Here is a 23842-nt window from a genome sequence, read left to right as displayed (position 1 = left end):
CAGCGACGCGGTGAAGCGGGTCATACCCTCAATTCTGCTATTTCAGTCAGGTAATCATCATCAACCTGTCCTTATCCCAACGGAGGGTCGGCTATGTACTTCTCCTCAATACATCTCTATCAGTCGTCATATCTGAATCTACCCCCTTCGTAACATACCCTTTTTGAAATCTATGCGTAACATACCCTCTTTGAAAAAACAATTGTTATTAGCAGAATTGGTGGTCATAAATATAAATGTTAAAAACAAATTATTGAATCGATTTAAATTCACACATAACAGTTTAAATATAAGCTCTAAAGTCAAATATTATAACAACGAAAGCATTTTAGAAAATTATCTTAGAAATCGGTAAAAGTTAAGCATTTTTTAATTCCTTTCCAGAGCTTTTCCTAATTCTATTAGTAATAAAGTTCATAACTTTTCCCACGAAAAGCGTGAGAATCAGAAAAATCACAAAATTCGTGATTATTAACTAAAAATTTATAAAGCTTACCTAACCTAAATCAATATTAAACGACTCACATATAGGAAAGTTTAAATGACTCTAGCGATGAATGTCCACTTTTTACTAAATTTATAAATCTTTGTTAAGATTACAACGGTCAATTACCGTCTACGCTGTAAATCAAGATAGTAAATATGTAAGCGTGTTTTCATTAACACAAATGATAATGAAACGAATGATGTATGATAATTTTAGATATTTTAAGATAAAATTCCGTATTTCAATTAAACTGTTTTGTAAAATTCAATTAAAAAATTACAATAAGGTTATAAAATATTAATAAAAATAGCAAAGAAATTGTACATACCTTACATTGAAGGAATTAAATAATAAATATAAATTCCAAATATTGAATAAACAATCTTGAAAAGTTTAACTTTAATTATAAGGTAGTAAATAAGTTATAATAAATGTTAAGAAAATTAAAAGTAAATAATTTTTACATACCTTCTTTTCAGGTAATTGACATTTGAAGTGAAGGAATTTCGGAAGCTTGAGAAAGACAGGGTTGATGTGGTCGCGGCCTGCGGGCCACAGATGCCAGGACACCCCGACCGCTCTATTTTGACAGCTCCTAATCCAATATAATGATATACCTACATAACACTCTAAATAAAAATAATGACATAGACAATTGACAATCAGCTTCAGTTGAGAACTTACTAACAACTTGCCAGTATTTAGTAATTTGTTTTAAAAAAAATCAAATTTCTAAGGACTCAACATCAATTAGTTTCAAAGTATAAAACATTAGTAGTTAGTGTAGATTCCCAACAGTGATATAATTTTTCAAACGGTTCAATAGCAACACCGAAACAATCAAATTTTTCTCTTTATACTATTAGTATAGTTCTTACCTTAGCTATTTTACTCGCAAATAATTGCGAGGTTTAGATGTCCAGAACAGGACGATTCGCAGCAACGTAGAAGTAGTACTACCTGCAAAGACAATTCTTTTTTTAATTTGAAGTAAAAGTCATGATAAATTTGACTTGTATTTATGATTTGCCGGCTTCATGTTTCGCAGTTTGTACTTTTACCTACACTTTGTTTGGAGCCTTGGCTCCTGAAATAGGTTGGCCTGTGTTTTATATTATTATTAATATTACCTCTACATTTTAATATGTATGTAATCATTTTCAGGTATAAAATACCTAACTATAGTCAACAAAAGGACTCCCATTCTTTTTTGAAGACATTTTGTTTTGTTTATTATTTAAATAATCCCTCAAGTACTAGATGTAAATATGTCAAGCGTTTTGTTACCTGCTAAAACAAATATCTCAATTATTAAATTTAACTTGCAAAATTAAAACGATACTTTAAAAAAGACAAAATCAGAGAAAATTCTCTAGTACCGTAAATAAAAAAACAAATCTCTATCATTAATACAATAAAATTCAATTATTACACTATAATTTACTTGTTATTACGCAGTAAATAGTTAAAGTTAGTTTCCCGGCCACTGAGTTATAAAAAACAACCATAAACAAGCAAGTTATAACCATAGATGTAGGTATAAGTGCTGGCTTGTCGTAAACCCGCTGAATACCTTCTTGACCCAAAACGTGACTCGTATAGATACATGCTTCGGACTCGGGAGGATCAAAAAATATCTTATCTTACACTACACGCTCATTAAAGAAAACTTATTATCCTTTTAATAATCTGTTTAAATTTTACATAGATACGTTATTTCCTAGTTGACTGCAGCTAACACAAAGACGAATCAAAATAAGGGTCGATAGCCTAATGGTTAAGGATACGGATGTCCAATCACGAGATCTGGGGTTCGAATCCCGCGATATGACTATTGAGTAAACCATATCCAAGCACAAGCATTGAGCTTAGTTGGAATGCTACATGAAATATTAGTAAATTAACAAAAATCTGCTTATGTTAAAAAATTGAACAATAAGTACTTAAAGAAAGTGAAGGGTTTTAAATTCGTGATTAAAATATACGCTATTAATTGAATAATGAGCTATTATGGTGTATACGCACCCTTATTGGCACAATTAAAAATAAAGGCATCGTAGTCGTGACCCAGTTTTAACTTAAGTAGCTAAGTAGCTGGTGTAAGTTTACTCCTGCGTTTCGCGGTGAATGAGACGATCGTAGTCCGTTCCAATTTCCATTCATTTCATTCCTTGTTCTTTACATTTAATTTTCGTCAGCCAACAAAATGAATGATGACATATCTCATATTAATTCTGTTATTTGGATAGGTTTAAGGGTTGGGAAGTTTAAAATCTGAACTGAACTATTTCTAGTTAATTTAAAACAATGTTTTTAACGACAGAACTTTTCCAGGTAAACTATTTGTCTATATATCTCATAAATAATATATAATATTGAATAAACAAATTGAAACAATAACATTGGTTTCGTCTTAGATAAAAACCTGCTATAAAATACATGGGCTATTGTCATGGACGGTTACGTAATCCCCGAGAGAGATTTATCTATAACAAGAACATCAAAAAGTCGTCTGCACGCGTCGTATTTTTCAAAGGAAAATGTACACCGCGTTTCCACGAACGATCGCTTAAATTGATTTTGCAACCGTTCGACCAGAAACTTATTTTATTTGTTCAAATAAAGGAAAGGCTAGAACACGGCAAGGAATAACATTGGAAGGTACGAAAAAATTCTCAAGAGACTTCAAAAATAAATCTGAGAACATGATTTTCTTGTTCAAGTCTCGAGTGATTTGCCGGGGAAATATAATTATATTTTTATTCACGAAAATATAGACTTCAATAGAATGTCACTGATACATTAAAATATATTTTAAGAGTTGATAGAGATGTACTATTTTTGAATGTGTTTGTTTAAAGGTAACTTTTCATAACAATTCTTGATTTTGTAATTTAAAACTGTTAAGAAACATCCTGGAGACAGAGATACAGTTTTTAGTTCCTTAAAAATTGTAAGGGAGAAAATACTAGAGAATCTGTACATTTTGTAGAACAACAATCTAGAAAATTTCATACTTTAACTCAAGCTTGCGTCCAACGCTTAGTTATCTTCTGGATTAGCGCCAAGTTTCTTAGTTTATTTCGTTACATAAGTATCGATTGAAAATCTCTGAATTGTTCAATCAATACAAACACATACACGCACACGCACGTCTATTATATAAACTACGTAAGGCGAATCGGTCATCTGGAACTTTTATAAATTATCGTAAAAAGTACATTCACAATTTTAATAATGCAAAGTTTGCGTGTTAAAGTTGCTATTCATTTTTTCATAGGCGTTTATTTAAAAAGAATTGCCACCGTCTTGTCCCGAGCCTGAATAAACTACGAAATTGAAAATTCGTAGACTCGAGGGAGTTCGATTAGTATTCAATAAATGAAAGCGACTTCTGCACGTTCTTATTTAAGAATAATAACGCTATACCATTTATTTATTCTTTGTAATACTTTTAATATTAAATGCTTTCTGTAAATTGTACAAATAGATCAATTAATAAATGTAGCTTTATAAGAAAAGAAAAATAGACTAATTAATTGTATTATTGCATTTTCCTATTCTTTTTTAATCACACAAGCTAAGCCTAAAATCTTTAAGTATATTACAATCAATAATTTTAAAATAATTTGAGTTATAAATTAAAATATCCATCTAAGAATAATAGAAAACAGAAAACTATACAATATTTTGTAATAACAATGAGCTTTAAAACGTTATTATATTAAAAGGGCTTACACTTCATTAGTTATATATAAGTGTAACAAATGCCGGATCCATCCCCGCCCTACATCGGGGTACGTATTTGAACTTAACCCCGCAACAATAAGAGTGATTTGTGCACGTTTTTATTCTCCCAACATATATTTAATGAATGAACCTTTACTTTAATATTAGCAAATGTTATAATGATTCAATTTTCTTCAGATATTAATTATTATTTTACTTACCGTTATTAGGGCGAGCTGGGGAGGTTAGTAGTGTCTCACGTAGCACTGGTGCGCGTTAACCAACACGAAAATGAGTGAAATGGGCTCCCTTACGAGATACTGATGTGAAAATCGGCGGGACAGCGCAAGCCACTGGATTATTGATTTTGGGCGGAGACATGTCCGGCGACCGCAACGCCCTCTTTTCGTACAGATGTTAACTACAAAAGTTGAACGAAATGTTAACTAGATGGCGTCATTTGAAAGTATACTGGATTCACATTTTTATTGCTCTCTTTCTTTAACACGTTCTAAAATGTCTCAGGATCCCTGCCAAGAGTTCCGCTGCTTTGGTGACAAGCTTTATCATGCAAGATCTCCCGGTTGAAAGCCTCCTTGCTCCGCTGTCATAGTAAATCCTTCATCTTATAAGTTTGTTTGTTAGTTGCCAGCTAACATACACATCAAAAATTAATTTAAGTCGCGTATTTTAATATCTTTACATAAAGTTAACTTTAATTAAGTTTAGTCTTAATTTATCGACTCTCATTTTTTTCTTAATTAAGCACAATTTCTACTTACTTTGGTGACGCGTTGAAATCTTTTCAATGTCCTTTGGACAGAAAAAGACATTCTTAAAAATTACTCGTTGTTGCATATCAAATAGGATTTATTTTCAAAATTTATGATACGTTTGTCTTTCTCAGAATTTATAATGTAACAAGTCAAACAGGCTTTGATAAAAAAGCGCAAAAGTCCAGGCTAGTTCGAACGAAACGGACAAAAAACGAAAAGATAGAGTTTAGGAAGGATCATCGGGTGCCATACCTGGGTGATTCAGTGTGTTTGTAACGTGTACATACGAAGTTTGTGTGTATGCGTGTGTCGTAATTGCGAGCCACGCCGCCGACGCAACATTTTCATAGAACACAACTTCACACTAGAGTTTGGCAAGACATTCATCTCGATATTTATTCATCAGATTATATTATATTAACATAACAATGCAATTTAAATTAACATAATTTAATAGATAAGTTATCTAGATCATGTGTGACAAAAAAATATTTGTTTCTTTTATTTTAAACGCATTAAGAAAGATTTTTTCCCGAGCAAATTAAGTACATTAATTTACATTTATTGCCCGTGAGTGAAATAATTTTTTGTTGAATAATATTTTGTTTTTATAATAAAGGTAAACGTCTCACTCTTTGTTCTTTGTTAAAATAAGTCAAGAATCTACTTTTCAAAAACACTTTATTAAAATAATGAACAATAACAAAAACGGGACACCTTCAAATCTTATTGGACTTACAAACAAACTTAGGTAAAGCTTGTACTCCGATGTATATATTTATATACAAGTTTCGTTTTCGATAAAGTCGTATATGGTCAGAACAAACAAAACATCTTTAGCAAACATTAAGACAATAGGTGCGTGTGTGGACGCATCCGTTCACAGAAAGTAAAGTTATGCTACTTACACACCAGGACAGAACAACCAGGCAGAGCAGTTGACTCTACAGTACTGCTATTATTTAAACGGACACTAAACAGTACTGTTCTAATACGGTGCATTGAAACGATAGCTGTATTCTATCCTCTTATAAACTTCGCTATACATCCCTCGTGTGAAACTGGCCTTAGTTCTTGTAAGTTAGGCCGGTTACTTGCCCAAGCTGTCAGTGTGACTCGGTCCCTCGCGCCGGACGGCCGCCATGATGCGCTAACGATTGACAACTAAACAAACAAACCGTGAATTAATATTGTGATAAGCGTAACGTTGAAGTACAACATGTGGCCGTTGTGTTATTTAATTGGCGCCTTGGCGTTAGCAGCTGCTCAGGTGATTATGCATTGCATATGCAACTGACAAATGATGATCTCAGCGTTTGCTTACAAGCTACCCACCATGTTTTAAGGTTTATTTTAGACATCTGTACTCTTATAAGATCCAATAAGATCTGTGTTTTATTAATTTTATTATGTTTTTAGTTATTGTCAATGTTTTAGTAACAAGATAATAAATTACGTGATAGATAATTTAACAATCAAAACGATTAAATATCAATAAAAAGTTAATTCCAGCAAATGGATAGTAATTATTGATTACCTTTAAACGAAGTCGTACGGAAGATAATAATTATTGAAAAATAAATTGTCGTGTTTGTAAGTAGTGAAAGCATTCAGTAGTGCATGAAGCAGAACTGATAAGTTATTTATAGATGAAAATAATGTATTAATTATATTTGTTTTGTAACTTAGATGTTAACTACGGTTACGCGCGTCGACGTAATACTTGTAACCCAGTTAGCGTCCGTAACTGATCATACAACACTGACTCGCCGACTCTCCGCATGGGAAAATGTTATACTGTATTACATAAACACTTACAAACTCTATAAATCAATTATTATAATATAACTTTATTACGCACTTCAAAATAAACATAAGTGTACACTTTTTACGTCTTAAATATAACTTTAAAAAACCTTGAAATGGCATTTGTAATAAACAGAATGTACTCATATGTACACAGACTATGTAAATTCTTCAGACCTTACTTTATCAGCTGCTGTTTAAATATGAATATTCAACGTTTTCAACATACATACGTTGAGACAGCTAGAATGCAAAGAATGAATATTATTCAAGATTTTATTCATTATTTCTCATCCGAATCGAGTTTAAGACAATGAATAACAGGTTATTAATATTAATATTGCGTGGGTCGATTGCATTATACTCTGTGCTGAGTGTACTAAGTATAGCCTACCTCTACCTTATAAGGAGGAGGTGTAGGACAACCTTTAAGACAGTGAGATATACCCGCAAGGCTACTGGCGCCTACGCTAAAATTCTAACTTAATCACCCAAATATCACTATGTCTACTATTCAATTTTATTACATTCAAGTGCCCGTTACAAACTTGAAGTGTAACTTAACCGGATATCGCGCTCACTTAGTTTGTTTAACGCAATTTAAACATACTCAGGGTCATTTGACAAAGTATATTTAACGCCCTGAATATACTAAGTAATTTTGAACGTTTCCATTTTTATGAATTTTGTACGATTACTGCATGCTTTAATATTTTAATTATTCATCAATATTTATCAATATTATTGATCTGAAATCTCTTTACAATATAATACTCCGTAATTATGAATACTCAATAAATATTTTGTTGATAATCTAAAGCCAAAATATAGTTTTTATACTCTTATTTACGACATATCGACTTACCGTGGGTTTCTGAGTTCAAAATATCCGTTTAAAACATATTTCTATCTCTGTGTTGTCAAAGATACTGACATGAAACCCACGGTTAGATTAACTAGTAGTTTAGGATATTTTACTGTCACATAAACACTTTCTTACATTCAGTGCGTGTCATTGCATGTCGTGGTTAACTGATTTCCGTATTACAACCAATATTTAGCAATATAATAACATCGTGCATGTTTAATATTGCAGCAAATATTCTACACTTGTAAATTATAGGATAAAAGTTTATTGTCATACTAGCTGTTAAACGCGACTTCATACGCGCGATATAAAAAAATATTATAAGTAGCCTATGTGTTTGTACAGACCATGTTTTATGTCTATGACAAATTCTGATGATACCTTCTAACAAACGTACATCCATATATCTACATTTATACTATTAGTAAGAAATAAGATTTTGACGAAGTATAAAATAATGTCAAATATAACATCAGAATGGTCTGGTGCAGAAGGCAACTGCTGCAACTTAGTAGCTAACTTTATGGAGGAGTCAACAAATATTCCAAGTTTGCGGCCAACCTTCAAGACTGAAGAGGCATTAGAAGAAGAAAAAATGTCCTTGTCAAAATTGCGGCATCAAAAAGATTGTTATATCGATACGACTGTCATAATATAAAGTAGTTAACCCACTCACAGAAGTCGTGACACATAAACTATTTTTATCAATTTTTATATCGCTTTTTATGACGTACTAACGGTCGACCGCGACTTCGTCAGCGCGGAAAATAAAGCAAAGAAAAGTAGCCTATGATATGCTCGCATGCATTAGCTACCTTCAAAGTCCCGTCAAATGTTTCAGAAATATCCCGAAACAATCGCGACTTTGCGAACAGACAGACATGAATTTTAAAAAATAGTTCGTTATATATTATTTTCTTTTTCGATATCATATGAAGACAATCCAATTTTATTAATTGTATAGATAAAACATATTCGTACGTAATATATCCAAAGCGATGCATAATATTAGTAGTATTTTCAATCTTTTTTTAAATTACAATAGTAATAAATATTATTGTAGTACTGTCTTGCAAAGATTCAAAGAACAATGGTTATAAGTTGTCTATTATAAGATATATATCCATATATCTACCACAGTAATTGCAAGCAGATATAACATATCAATATTGTCACTTGTTTTAACTCACTTCTCCATTAGATTTAATTTCCCAAATATTGTTTTCTATTTCATAAGGTGGCAAACGAGCGAGCGGCCACCTAAAATCGCTGAAATAGCGAAGTGACCGTTGCCCATGGACATACGCAACTGCATATGCGTTACCTTTAATCGACGGAGGAGAGGATGCACAGAAAGAAAACATTTTCCCTTCTCATGTATCCTCTCGTCCGGAAAGTCCACTTCCACTTCCCATCCTATCCTTATAAGAAAAAGGATGGGAAGGGAAAGAGGACTAAATTAGGCCTCCGGGACGCACACTCATCAGACGAAACGCGGAATTGCTTCCACTTCACGCCTGTCTTCTGTGCGGCGTCAAATATATCGTCAACCCTTTCATTCTGATTACAAAACATGAATAATAATATCAAAACGCACATTCAGAGGTATTGATAAAACTCAATGAACTATAATCCAACGAACTGAACAAATGTATTTCAAGACAGGCTGTATCAATACACTTGTACTTGAGTTATGCAGTGCCAGTAATCAGTACAAATATAATTCAGGGAAACAACTGTGACTCAAAAGCGTATTGACTCACTACGCATACATAGTAGGCCCCATGTCAATGATTCAACTTAACTTAATATTAAAAACTGTGTATGCCGTATGTAAAGTGAATGCGGAACAAAATCAATATTCTACAAACGTAGCAAATAGAATGGATTAAAATTTATTTTAAGACATTAATACTAATTACTTATAGTTCAGATTAAAGATTTTTATTTTTATAACAAAATAAACTTAAAACTTACAAGACCATTTTAAAATTCTTCCACCGTTGGAATTCTACATTCTTCCTAAGTCAAACAGGCTATATTTAAAACTAGCTTTTGTCTTCGAAACCGTCTTTTATTTAAAAAAAAACTTATTAAGTAATCAATGTCTTCCATCAGGCTATGTTATACATTTGTAAAAAATTTCATCGAGATCCGTTGAGCTGTTCTGGAGATACCTTCTAACAAACATCCATTCATCCAAACATCCGCATTTATAATATTAGTAAGATTGTTATAAAATACTGAGAAAAACATTTACGTAATGATATTATGATTCCAAAAGGTATTTTTAATATGTTTTTTTTTATTATCACAGATGGTACATAAATGTAATCAGCCAATAAGCAATAATTTTAATTACTATTTTGTAAAATATTATTTGTTTGGATCGAACAATACTTCTGAGTACAAGTAACAAGAAACGTTATAATCTGCTTAGTCACTATTCATCAATTACAATTGCTATCTGTATATTGACTTATGTATACGCAATATTTAAACCATAAAAAGTTTTGCTATTTAAAACAGTCGATAACATCTATTAAATATGATAAAAAAAAACATTTTTAATACTACATAGATATACTAATAATATTTTAAATAATTTCAAAAGTCAAAAATTCAAGTAGAATCATCAAAAGTTTAATTAACTTTTCGAAGTGCACAAATTGACTCGCGTCTTCCAAAAATCCTGATAAAGTTTCATTAAATTAATTCAAAATCTGCTAAAACTGCAAATATCTAATAACATTTTTTACAATTGATTAACTTGTATACTAAACAAATAGACAATATTCAAACAAAATCGTATTATAATATGAAAACGGGAAACAACTCGTTCTAAAATAATCACGTATAACTGACGCGCACCTATTATTTCGTTCCTTCCCAATATTAATGTGGAAAAGACAAAAAGTAGTTATTAAAATGCTTAAATAATTAACGGAAATAAACAATTTATGTTTGGTAGTGAAAACGCTATTAATAATTTGATCCCTTTTTTCCTGTATTAGCAGAAAACTCAATGAACTGTTCAAGTTACTCGTATTATCTTTTTCGTATTCAACACTTTTTAAAACTGTCTTTTCATTTTCCTATAACAGTTATGTCGTATAATATGTAATAATGTCGTATGTATAATATTATGATAAATAACAAACGACTTATTTAAAAGAGAAGTAGATTAAGAAGCAAATTGCTTTCCTCTACTGTAGCCTAAACATATTGACTAATTTTAACGAGTATTTTTCCCCGGAATGTTAGTCAATCGGACTTACCGTGGGTTTCTAAGCCTAAAATCTCTGTATAAAATATATCGTATTTCATCTTTGACAAAACAGAGATTACAATATGTTTTAAACGGAGAATTTGGCCTTAGAAACTCACGGTTATCGATTTTTCTGCACTCAACAACAAGTTTGAAACATATTGGTGATAACAATCGTCCAGTTATGGTAGCGAACGACATTCGACAAGTTTGTCGTCCTGGCATGACATCACATTACACGCTAACAAATGGAACAAAGCACATCATTGTAGACATGTAACGTGCGACGAATAACTATAGGACGCTCAAGGAGAACCGCGCTGCGCTCTTCTATATATTTCATCACCAATTGTTGTACAGTATGTAAAAAAAATCAGTTATATAGGTTATATAGGTAAATTATCTCTTATTAATGTAGATGGAACACCCTTACATCATCATCGTTTTCCTACGCTTTTCTGCACTAAACGAAGTTCTCTCGCTCTCGGCCACCTCAAGCCCGGTGAAGCTGTTAATGCCTCAAGGCAAACAGTGACAACTCAGTCAAAAAAAAAATTTGCGCTTATCCCACTTATGATCGGTACATGAAGTTTTTGTCTGTAAGATCAACCTATCGTTCGTCATTTTAGTTGTCACATTGTTCTAGACAATATCTGTTTTCATTTAATCCACTTCTAAAAGACACCAGTATTTTTTGCATCAATACTATGTCTGTGTATTTGATCCTTCCAACAGTGTATCGAGGTTTAAGTTAGCGTGTTAACTACGAGCTGTCTATCGGCTGCGGTGCAGTGGTGCGACCTCAGCTCTAACAAGGTCACGTCTTCCTCGGTCGCCCGGCCTTTATACTTTACCTGTTGCTATTATTCCATCTGCAATAAAGATTCTTCATTACTGTATCGCATTTTTGATAGTCAAACTGCTGCTAAAGATATGCTAATTGAGCCCTAAAAGTTTACATCATAAACTCTACTTTCTGAACTAAATTTGCAATTTATGCAGGTTTCGATGTCCCGAGGAGGGTGATGAGGGAGGGGTGAGGTTCAACTGGCAGGATGAATAATAAAATAATTAGAAGATTAAAAACTATTTTTTGATACTCCATAGATTTTGATAAGGGAGACGAAGACTATGTTATATAATTTGCCACCAGATCATTTATAATGTAAATATCCTCGATCCGAGCCGCTCTGATTGTTTCGGCCGCGGGCCATCATGATGTGTATCACCGCGGAAATGGCCGCTGCAACGCCAACGCCATCTTCCGCCGCTGTAACGCCTTAATATAATCAGATATAATCGACCAAGCTTTCGCAATAGTCAAGTTTCATACAAGGACAGACAAACTTTATCATTGTTATATATCAAAAACAATCGCAAGCAACAAACATAAAATGCTTTAATGATAAGGTAATCTATTGTTAATGAAACATACTATATATGAATGATGTAAATCCATTAACGTAGAACGAAAATTTAGGTTAGCAATTATTAAACTAAACCAGATAAAACGACGTGGGATTAAAACTTAAAACTAAGACTAAATGTGATAATCGGTTAGCAACAAAAGTGAGTCGCCCAAATGTGTATCTTTCTTTTTTTATAAGAGGCTCGTCAATGCATTGTTGGAATTATGATATGTTTTTTTAGGGTTCCGTACCTCATAGGAAAAAAACGAAACCCTTATAGGATCATTTTGTTGTCCGTCCTTCAGTCTGTCAAGACCCTTTTTACACATATGTAGAAGAAACGTGACTTGCTATAGATTCGTAAATTTGTGACAATAATTGAAGTACGTCATACCGTATCCAAATTGTTTACGCTAAAAGACATTACAGGCGTGTCTGTGACATGTATGTCTTCGTTGTTGAGAGCGAAACAAAAACCCATGCGAATCGTCTCACGTTTGATAACGCCTGACACTTTTCAATTTTCCACACTAAATGGAATATACAATCAATGTTAGAACATCCCACGCTTGTTTGTGTAAATGATTTTACAAGGTCACTTTTGTATGCAGACCTCGATAATTCCAACCTACAGAAACGTTTTTGTTTTGTGAAAGCACAATTAGTCACCAAGTTATGATATTAAAAGTTTTCAGCGACAAAACTCAACGAACGCACTTCTAAATGTAAGTTGAAGGCTTTTATTTTTAAATTGAAATTGTGGATTTATTATCACCAATAAGTCTAATCCAAAAGATAAAATACAAAGAGGTTAAATATCGTCTTAATTGTTTTAGAGAATTACTAAATACGGTTACTTTTGAAAGATAAAAGATCTTAGCAAAAATGTAGAATTTTGTACATAATATATTATTTCGCGAAAATCGAAGGTATTATTATTTTGGAATGTAGCATATCTGACAACATAAAGTGAGGTAGGTAAATAAGTTAAGGAACTACATAACTAGTTCTTCGAAAACTATTTCAATAACACAATCGCCATCTTGTTTTATCGCGTTTTATTTTTTTTTACATTCCAAAGCTTTGCCATATAATATAGCGGCATTTAATATTAAAACAGTTTATCATATGTTTCAAGACTGTTTCTGAGATAATGACAACTAATAGCTGTAAATAATTTAGTATTGATTAAATAGATATGAGGATAATTTCGCAAGCACAAACTAACTCAGAGAATTCTGGAGAAACCCCAAACTCAAACCAAAATAAGAAATGCAAAATCAAATACGAAGCAGCATAAATAGTGTTTAAGCTTTTTAGATCGTAGATCCTAAGATAGCGAATTAAATAAAAAACTATTAATGCAGCGTTGGGAATTCCACGTAAGATTTCCAGCCGAATGAAATTGCCGCGGTTTTATACGATAAAAAAATAAAACCAATATCCCTGTTTTGTTTCCTAAGTATGTCAACAGTTACGCGTAATGATACGTTTTCAAAAATTGTGAATAAATTGGTAGCTGTAACTCATAGAATTTAATAGCAAAATGATTGCAACAAAAACATATGTATGTATATCCAATGCGTATTCTATCAGCGCCGGGAACTCACAAGCAAGATGTCATTAGATACGCCGATCACCAACGGCAATCATTCGACACTTCCTATTGCAGACATCCAAGTGTTCCTAACAATACATCACTGCTTCCGTGGGAAATTGCACACACCATTCAAACAACATTAGTGACTTAAGTGTAAAATTATGGGTACCAACACAATTTGTTTTAATTTATACTATTCTAAATTAAGGTCGTCGGCTCAAGGGTTAAATACTTGACTTGCAATCTGCAGATCCTAGGTTCGAATCCCGCTATGTACATGTACATATTTACATGTATCTGACGTTCTTACGGTGAAGAAAAACATCGTGATGCAACCTTTATATATCTGAGAAAAAATTCAAAAATATGTGTAAAGTCAACCAGCCCGCGCTGTGCCAGCCGGGCTGACTATTGCCTAATCACCACTTAGGGTAGGGTCCGAGCCCCTCAGTGGGGACTTATATAGTGAGATGATGATGAACGACTAACGACTTTAAGTTTGCCATTTCAATTGATAATATTTGACAGAGTTTATACCACTCAAGCACTAATATATTATACGCGTTAACCCCATAACAGTTTTTACTCATAACTAATTGTCATTATTTTCTGTTACTAAGCAAAGTTATTATAAGTAGTTTTAGTTACACAAAAACATTATACAAGAACCTATTTAAACAAAAACTCTTTGTTGTTCCATCTATACTAATATTATAAAGCGGAAGATTTTATTTGTTTGTTTAAACGCGGTAATCTCAGGAACTACTGGACCGATTTGAAAAATGCTTTTTTTGTTGGATAGTCCATTTATAGAGGAGCAATAGTTTTTTTTTTAATTCCGCGCGGACGGAGTCGCGGATGACAGCTAGTTTAAAATATTGGCAACCATCTATTATGTCATAACAAACGAAATAAAATTAATGACTCAAGTTACTTATATGGTATTGGTTTCAAGAAACTGTCGTAAGTAAGGCATGGCGTGACGTAGGCGAATCGAAGCGGACCGGTTGCCAGATTACATCAAACACGACATATACTTTGGTGAACTCATATTTGCACTTACATAATGCTAGGCCGTGTATGGCAAATATAGTATCAATATTGGGAAAAAATACATAACGGTGTTGAATACAACCGTTGTTAACTTAACTTAAAATTAATAATATTAATGGTTTTTTTGGAAATTGTTTTTAACATTATTTTTCAGCTTTTGGTTTATCTTTTTTATATGTAAAATTATCTAGTTTCACAATAAATTATTTTGTCTTTTGGATAATTGTTTAAGAACCTCCTTTTTGCATTCTTTTGAATTGATCTATAAAAAAATAATTCCCACACTTAAAAATATGATATCATATTCAATTTTATCATGATATTGCGGCAAAACCATTACATTAAAATTAATTAAAAAATAAAAAGACAAACGATATATATTATAAATACAAAAGTAGAATGTATGACGAAATATCTACTTATTATTGGGAGCAAACGGTCTCAATATTTGGTACAGCTTTGAAAGCTCACGTTACTAAACTTCATTTTGATCGGAAACCGTACTGACTTAGTAATATTCGAAGTCAAATCGACAAGAAATAGACAGTTATCGTGGTATAAATCTCCGGTTATTGAGTTCCCGAATTTCGAACGTACGAGTATTAAACATAGGTACAGTTAATCAAACAGCGGTGAGATAGCATAGTATACGGCAGTTGCACAATCTCCGTGTAATATTGTATTGCAAGGTTCTACAATAAAATGATACGGGTATTAGATAAACGGATGTCGAGTTAAGATACGCTGTGTTATTGAACAATAATTGACTCAATGAATGATGATACTTACAAGTAATTTTACTATTATATTTGTAATTTAACACCTTTCTATTAACGTATAGTCATCATCATCATCATCATCAGCTCACTATATGTCCTCACCGAGGGGCTCGGGGCCTACCCATAGTTAAAGGTGATTAAGCCATAGTCAACCATGCTGGCCCAGTGCGGTTTGGTTGACTTCATTTCTTCTTCTTCGTATTCTTCATTACTGAAGGTCGTGTTTGTCCTGGTACGCTTCGACGGCCGTGTCGACCAGCTGCCTCCACGCCGTCCTGTCTTCGGCTTGTCTCACACATATCTTTGAATTTCTTCTCAGATATGTGCAGGTTGCATCAACGTATAGTGTTTTATTTGAAATACAAGCTAGGGTAGTTATTCAACTTAGTTATGTTTGATCACAGACTAAATTGTGGCCCAAATCTAAATAATTACATTGCAATGGCGATCTCGATTGCAAAATATTAGTTGGTGGCCTTCGGAACCTGACTGGGGCCTATTGTTAAGTCGACAGCTTTTATATCTGATTTATTAAATAGTGCCGTTTAATTAATAACATCAAATAATAGTGTTGAATTTATCGATATAAAAAACAATAATAACATATTTTATCGAAATATTATTATTATATTTTCTAATTTTAATTATCCTTACATTCAATTTGAATCAATGGCCTTAAGCTCAATTTTTCTAATCAATTTTTATCTATTGTCAAATATTTTAATTGTAAATATACAAAAATAGTAAAAATTATATTAAAATATGTTTTTTTTAAGTAAAAATTAAACCTTCATAGTGTTATTGAAACTATTTTCCCTGACAAAGCTGAGGTAAGCAAGAAACAGGCGAGTGATCTGAGTGACCCGCGCCCCGTCCGTTGACCTCAGCCCTGCGCGCCTGCCTGCCAACAGATTGTATCTCACAGTACTACAAAAGCACGCCCATTACCTTCTTAATACAGCCTTACGCAGCCGAAGAAAGGATTGCAAATATTAGATTAAAACCTATACTCAATCCAAGTCTGCAAATAAGTTACAGTTAAGTTAGATCCGATTTCCTAGCTAAGAAAATAAAACCCACTTAGTTGAACATCCGTTAATTTTAACACTAGTATCAGAATATATTCTTATCCATTTCGTTCTTCTAGAAGAAAACTGAAATAATATTATAATATATTAATTTGCGTTAATATTAATAGTATTCAACATAACGTGTATAAGATTCCACATATTCTGAGTTAGGTAAATGACCGATTTTATTTTCGTTAAAATATCCCATAAATAGGAAATGCGTGAGCGAATAGCCAAGATTTACTGCAGTAAAACTTAGCAAACGGGGACTACACGATATTAAAGATATTTTCTTGTCGCACGAAAACAAAATATATATCTTATTTGCGAAAAAAATATAAGAAATTATACAAGGAAAGATGTAATATTTGATATGATTTTACGTCATTTTAAGATAACACGACTACCGTCAGCTACATAAGGTTGGAAATCAAGCAATTACACAACTCTTCGTTGGTATTTTAATAAAAAATCATCTAACCATAACTAGTAGGTTAAGGTTGAAATTATGCATATTTTATATCCAAGAATAATTTAAATTATTTTAGAAGTTAATTAACAATTGCCTTGCATTATTTACTTTCTAAAAAGAATAGTTTTAAGGTAAACCTATCATATAATTATAAAGTTAATTAAATTGTTTTCATAATTTCCTTGCGTAAACAACCTTTAAGAAATTGATCTTTAACCGTGACTTGCCTTGCCGAACACCAGGAAAACAACTATAATTATCAGTTTATTTAAGGATAATTAGGGGGTTGGAACTTACAAACAAAATAAAAGCTTATAATGAATGTTTTTTGTTTCAATCATTATCTGTCTACCTAAGCGTTTCACTTTTGCGTTCTAGTGTTAAAATTATTCTAAAACTACTATAGAATTATTTGTTATTTACAGAACACGGAGAGCAGTGGCGAGTTCTCGCCGGCAGTGAAGGCGACGTGCAAGACGGGCGTTATGTCCATAAACATTGAGTTCAATCAGCCCTTCAACGGCATTGCACACGCGAGGGAGTTCAGGTATTACATTTGTTTATTAGATTTTTTTTCATATTCAAGTTACCTAAACTAATACGGAATTCTTACCACGATTGAGCTGTTTGAGTTCCCGATATTTCGGCACACTTGCATGCGCCATAATCACGGGTTGACTGATGTAGTACGGTAGTGTGAAAAATATTAAAGATAACCGTATCGGTCTACCTTCTTTCGTGCTCGCCGACCACTACTACTGTCCGCGTTCTCACTTCACGTTAAGTTCGCCCTAGATGTCACAATTTATTGTCGACATGTCGAATGTTATTATAGTTGAAACCATGAAAGTTTAAGTTATATACCTTAAGTAGTAACAAATTATTGATGCGACAAAAGCAGGTATTTATAATATATATCAAATTTGCAACACTTAGTTCTTGTTTTAAGCATAAATGGAAAATATCTATCATAATGACTTGTACCGAAAGGTTTATCTTCTACAGTAATAGAAGTAGTAAGAATAATAGTAATTATTTAATTCTTATAGATTAAAAACTTATATAGAACTAATTGTTTTCAGGACGCCGGCATGCATGGCGACGGGCAACGGCAGTGAGTCCCTCAACTTTGACATCAGCCTGATGGCAGCTCCTGGCACGCCTGAATACTGCGGTGTCTTTTATAACAATGTAAGTATTACGACACACAAATTTACGACCTGCACAGAACTTTACATACCTTCACTTTTTAAGGAAAAGAAGGGAAAGGGAGTTGGACTCGACGGTGGAGATAGATTAGAAGAGAACATCGTCTCCTTCGTCCATATACATCTGCAACAATTGATGGCTATAGTTGCAATATAACATTCGTTGATCGCCTGTCGCTTGACGCTTGTTTCTTTTTAGAGGAAACAAAATTAATCAACTTTCATGATTTTAACATTAATGTGTTTAATGAATGTTCTCAGCGTACGGACGAACGGTCACTGCCACTGGCGGTGCGGGTTCACCGGACACTGGAGCTGGCCGACGACAAGTTCTACGTCATCACCTGCGGCAAGACTGGCTTCAAGAACTCCAGGTACCGACTACCATATTAACTAATAGAATACATTATAACTAAGTAGTGGGAACAGCTATAAATGATACTAAAGAGTTCCTTTAACGGGCGACATCGATTAACTACACAAAGAACTATTCACAATAGGTGAAACTTATTTTGCAAAGAAAATGTACACCAGCAAAAAACAGCAGAATTCCAAGATTAAAATAAGAAACTTGAGGCAAATTTGTTTTTTTTACGTATACGTACGTCGTAAGTTGTAAAGATAATCCTAATAGTTAGCTCTAGCTAATATAATGTTTATTTTGATTACAGAAATGAAACGTCAACAGTATCTCTGCGTATGCTGGACGATAACGGACGCAAGGTGTTCAATGCTGCATTCGGGTTGCATTACACGCTTAAAGCTGAAATCAGCAAATCAGACGGTAACTTACCGAATTATGATGTAATTGTTACTTAAAACACTTCTTTGACTTCTCAGGAATTGTACAATTTATAAAACCACAGATTAGACAAAAGGAAAATGGCGTGATTACTTTAAGAAAAATATTTTTAATAAATGCCAGCCAGCAATTTAAAAATATCCATATAAATTCCGTCCAACCGTCAAGGTATTTCGAGCACGAAATTGCAACGTCACTGAAGATTAATGTTTGTACTTTACAGGACTCCACGGGATCAGAATGAAAAATTGTTTCGCGTTCAACATGCGGAACAACACCGTCGAGCTTTTAGATCAACGAGGGTAAATATACAGATAGTACCTACCTACATTTGTTTTGTGAAAGAGCTGGTTTACGTTAAGAGATTATATTGTTAAAAATAACGCGTTGTGAATATCGTAGAAAAAATTATACATTTTAATGATTGAATTCATATTTTAAAATATACTAATAATAAAATATTGAAATAAAGTTATTAAACCAACATCCTTTATGTACCCCACCTTTGTTAACATGTTTCCAAGAGAAATTCGCTAATTCGATCAAATTCCGCTTAGCGCTACTAAGAAGTAAAATGTCACTAATATATTACTGTTTTCATTCCAGTTGTCCATTAAAAACACAAGTATCGGTAAAGAATGAGAACGGTATGGCAGAGTTGGCGATTTCCTCCATCTTCCGGTTCCCGGGATCCTCACAAGTCAACTTCCAATGCGATATTGGAGTATGCAAAGGTAATACAATTAAACCGTAACACAAAAACATATAAGGTATAATGAGGACGAGGGTAAGGGAACAACGTAAGGTATAGTTATCTTAAGTATTTTATCTGCTGGTTTTAACGAATTTTAAACTCCTACATTCATACATTACATCAGAATAATTACTGCCTTATTTTACGCAATACAGCACCTGCCCTGGGCACTACTCAACCCGACTTTCTCAACTTCTTTCAATCTTTGCATTGTCAAGTAAAGAGTGATAAAAATCTTATTACAGGAAGCTGCGCGGTGGTGGACTGCACGAGCGACAGTGCGGATCCTGGAGACGAGGAGGGCAGCTTCACCGCCTCCACAAGCGTCTTCGTACTAGACCCTAATGACAGCAACGGTAGCACACCACAATACTATAAAGAATGAAACGCTCAATGATTTTGTCAGAAGAGTATAAAGAATTTCTTTGCTTAATTGGATGAATTGTATAATAAGCTTCAAAGTTTAAGGCGGCTCGTGATTATGTGATCTCTTTGTGAGTGGAGGAAAGTGCACACACGGGTGTACACAGTAACCCATTTAATCCTACCGATACTATAAATATAATTAATTTAGAATTACGATACGATATTAATATAGAATTACGTTTTATGTTGTCAGTGGCGGCACTAGCGTGCGCGGACGGCAGCGTGCGGCCGCTATGGCTGCTGTACCTGGCCATCGCCTTGGGCGTTATGTTCCTCGTCATGCTGCTCATCAATTGCTTCCTTTGCACTGCCATGACATGCTCCTGTGCGAGAACTGATGTATGTACATGTATGATTTCACAGCCTTGGTCTAAATTTCATAAGCAACGCTTTGGCAAAAGCATCACTACTGATAAAACTTATTTTATAACTTTAAATTTTTAGGTGATTGAAAAAGATCCATCAGTTGTGGAGGATTACGACCCCTATCGTAGCTGGCATGGAAGCCAGTACGGAAGCAGATATCCCTCATCCACCATACATTCAACAAGGTACCATCTTATCTACAATATACTAAAATAACCAATTTTTAACAATAAGTTTACAAGAAAATTTGATTTGTTCTCATTCATGACAAGCTAACTTAGATGTTTTAATTTTATTTGTCTGTGTTTCAGGTCTGTGTCAGACAACAGCGATCACTACGCAATAGTTCAATCGCGACCGGGCAGTAGGCATTCCGGCATGCACAGGAGTAGACATTAAACGGTAAATCAATTAAAGTTTGATGTTAATTTAAGCCTGATTTAGGTGATATTGTACAATATAATTAAATAATTACGCAATTCATCTAATGTGACGTGAGAAGACATCAAAAAATACAAATATAATTGCACCTTGTTCTGATTTGCTAACCTATATGCTTGAAAACATGGTGTAGACAATGTTAGAGGAAAAATAAAAAAAATGTATAGAAAGGTCACTCCCTTTGTGATTTTTGTGAGATCTTCTTGACACTAAATAAGCAAGAAATGTAATCATGAATTTTGTTTCCAGGTAACTTGAAAATTATTGGCACGAATATATCGGAGTGAATGTTTCAAACCTATACGTGTAAATACTAATTTCTAGTTTATTGCACGCTTTGTAACTGAATTAGGATATGGTTCCTCAAAATTTTATATATGATTATTATTTCTGAATTCTCAAATAATCAAATAAGGTGCTTATACTTTATTAGAGATTGTAATACGATAAAAAAATGAATTTTATAGGTACCGTTTCTTTTTCTGTGAATGAATTTCATGTGTGCCATTTAATTCCCATGAAAGAATAAGATCTTTTTATTTAAAATAATCTTGAATGTTTAATTAAACTTTCATAATTGTAAACTGAAAAACGCAACGAATCCGTCCGAAATTATCTCAATGAATACCTACATATTCTTAAAATTTATATTTTTGTATTTAATAATAAGTAAGAAATTATAAAAAAAAAAACTTAAATAGAGAAAGTCGTAATTTACTAAGTGATAACTATTTTATTATAAACTTACAATACAAGTAAATAGAGTATATTTTATACATAAACTAAATTACTATTTTCCTTCATTGTTATATATTATGTATTGTTAAGTGTATGCTGAGGTATATCTTAGTAGTAAATTTTTCAGGCTTAATAATATTAATTTTATGCTACTATTTTATAAGTGATGTGATATTTTCTTTTCAAATGTAAGAGCATTCAGCAGCAAGTTTCTCGAACCAATAGATAATTTAGTAACTGCGAACAATAGCCCGATAAATAAACAATTTCTTGTGTTCGAAATAAACAAAACAAACTTTTTATGATTTATTTTACTGTTATATAATTTACTACTTTTATATGAAATCCTGAATATTAATAGTGGATCGTGATACTAAAATGCTCAGGCGAGACAAATTAGCTTTGTCAAAATTTTTGTGACGTGTTTAAGTTACTATAACGGTCGATTTCCACTGCTACTATTGCACTGAAACATATATATAAAACTTACCATACAATTGTCAACTGTTGTATTCTTTTTGAAGTAGATATAAAAAATGTTTTGTACAGGTGGTCTTCAAATATAAGTTAAAAGTTTTTGATCGTCTAAGATTTAATAAACAAGAAAGATGATCCTTGATATTTTTATTTTAGACAGTGGTTTATTTGATGGGATTTGTTAATAATTACAATATAACCGATTCAATGACTAAGTTCAAAATCTATTTTTGTACATACGTAATTTTTATATAGCTTATAATAGTGTGCTCAAAATATAAAATCATTTAATTTGCACAACACAAACTTATCAGTCATAGTTTATATACTTAATTTAGTTATGTACTTAATTATGTCAATTATAAAATATAGCTAATAATTAGATAAGTACAATGTGTATTAACTTTAAAATTAAAAAAAAATGGTTTTAATAAAACCTTTAACAGCCAGTACTTTTTTATTTTACCTCTTACAGTCATCGGATATTTCTTTCAATTTTCTCCTCAGTCCTCATTTAGTCGACAAATTCTTTGACTGTTCTATCACATAAAGGGAAGCTGTCCCTTAGTGGAGACTTATTGGCAAATCTACACAGGAACTGCTAAGTCACAGTTAAAGGAATAGGAATGTGGTAAGTATTATACAAAAAAGAGCTGTCGAAGCATTTTATGCCCACAGTCAATGATTGTCTGATAAATTCTAGCTTGATACCTTCACGCGTTTTTGAGAAAAAGGATCTTGACAGACGGACAACAAAGTGATGAGGAAGAGGTACGGAACCCTAAAAATGGGATAGGAAATTGAAATAAAAGAAAATGCACATAAATTCCATTTATTCAACACTTTAAACATTAAGACAGTTTATTAAATAGTAGATATATAGATTTATAAGTCACAATTACAATGATGAACGTAAATCTAGGCAAAATGCAATGGGACTAACTGCTTAGTTGCTATATAACAAATAATCGTTTAAAAGTAACATCAACAGTCCCTTAGTGAAGATTATCTACAACAGAATTGAATTGAAATTGAAGTAAATCATTATGAGAATAATTTTAATGTATATTTTAAATTATTTAAGAAAAATTTAAAGTTAGTATGCTTTTTAGATTTAATCCCAATTAATTTATCAATCTATTGCATCAAGAAAACCATTGCGATCATTTTGTCCATATTACGTAACATCATTGTAATTTCGTCCATAAGCATTAAGATTATAAGAAAAGTTATAAGTCATTTTACACGAAAATATATACAATTTAGTTAATTCTCAACTACAAACTATGTACAGATAAATATTATATTTTGAT

General features: G+C 32.6%; 2 protein-coding genes across 2 annotated transcripts in view; one reads left to right on the top strand and one right to left on the bottom strand.

Moving 5' to 3' along the window:
* Positions 1-6136, bottom strand: part of Syn (synapsin) — a 76926-nt gene extending 70790 nt beyond the window's left edge. The window contains exons 1-2 of the mRNA XM_013322109.1: positions 6091-6136; positions 956-1082 (exon numbers count right to left, since the gene is read on the bottom strand). Coding sequence (XP_013177563.1) covers positions 956-1082; positions 6091-6136 — 173 coding nt within the window. The remainder of the gene's footprint in view (positions 1-955; positions 1083-6090) is intronic.
* Positions 6089-22653, top strand: LOC106125540 (uncharacterized). The gene is made up of 12 exons (XM_013322781.1): positions 6089-6262; positions 17743-17864; positions 18400-18508; positions 18787-18899; positions 19197-19309; positions 19551-19629; positions 19934-20061; positions 20327-20437; positions 20701-20846; positions 20952-21058; positions 21185-21275; positions 21564-22653. The coding sequence occupies exons 1-11, from the start codon at positions 6212-6214 to the stop codon at positions 21270-21272; spliced, it is 1167 nt and encodes a 388-aa protein (XP_013178235.1). The 5' UTR covers positions 6089-6211; the 3' UTR covers positions 21273-21275; positions 21564-22653.
* Positions 22654-23842: the final 1189 nt, after the last annotated feature.

Source organism: Papilio xuthus, unplaced genomic scaffold (assembly GCF_000836235.2).
Source record: "Papilio xuthus unplaced genomic scaffold, Pxut_1.1 DF825928.1, whole genome shotgun sequence".
NCBI classification, from domain to species: domain Eukaryota; kingdom Metazoa; phylum Arthropoda; class Insecta; order Lepidoptera; family Papilionidae; genus Papilio; species Papilio xuthus.
This window is presented reverse-complemented; position numbering and strand designations above follow the sequence as displayed.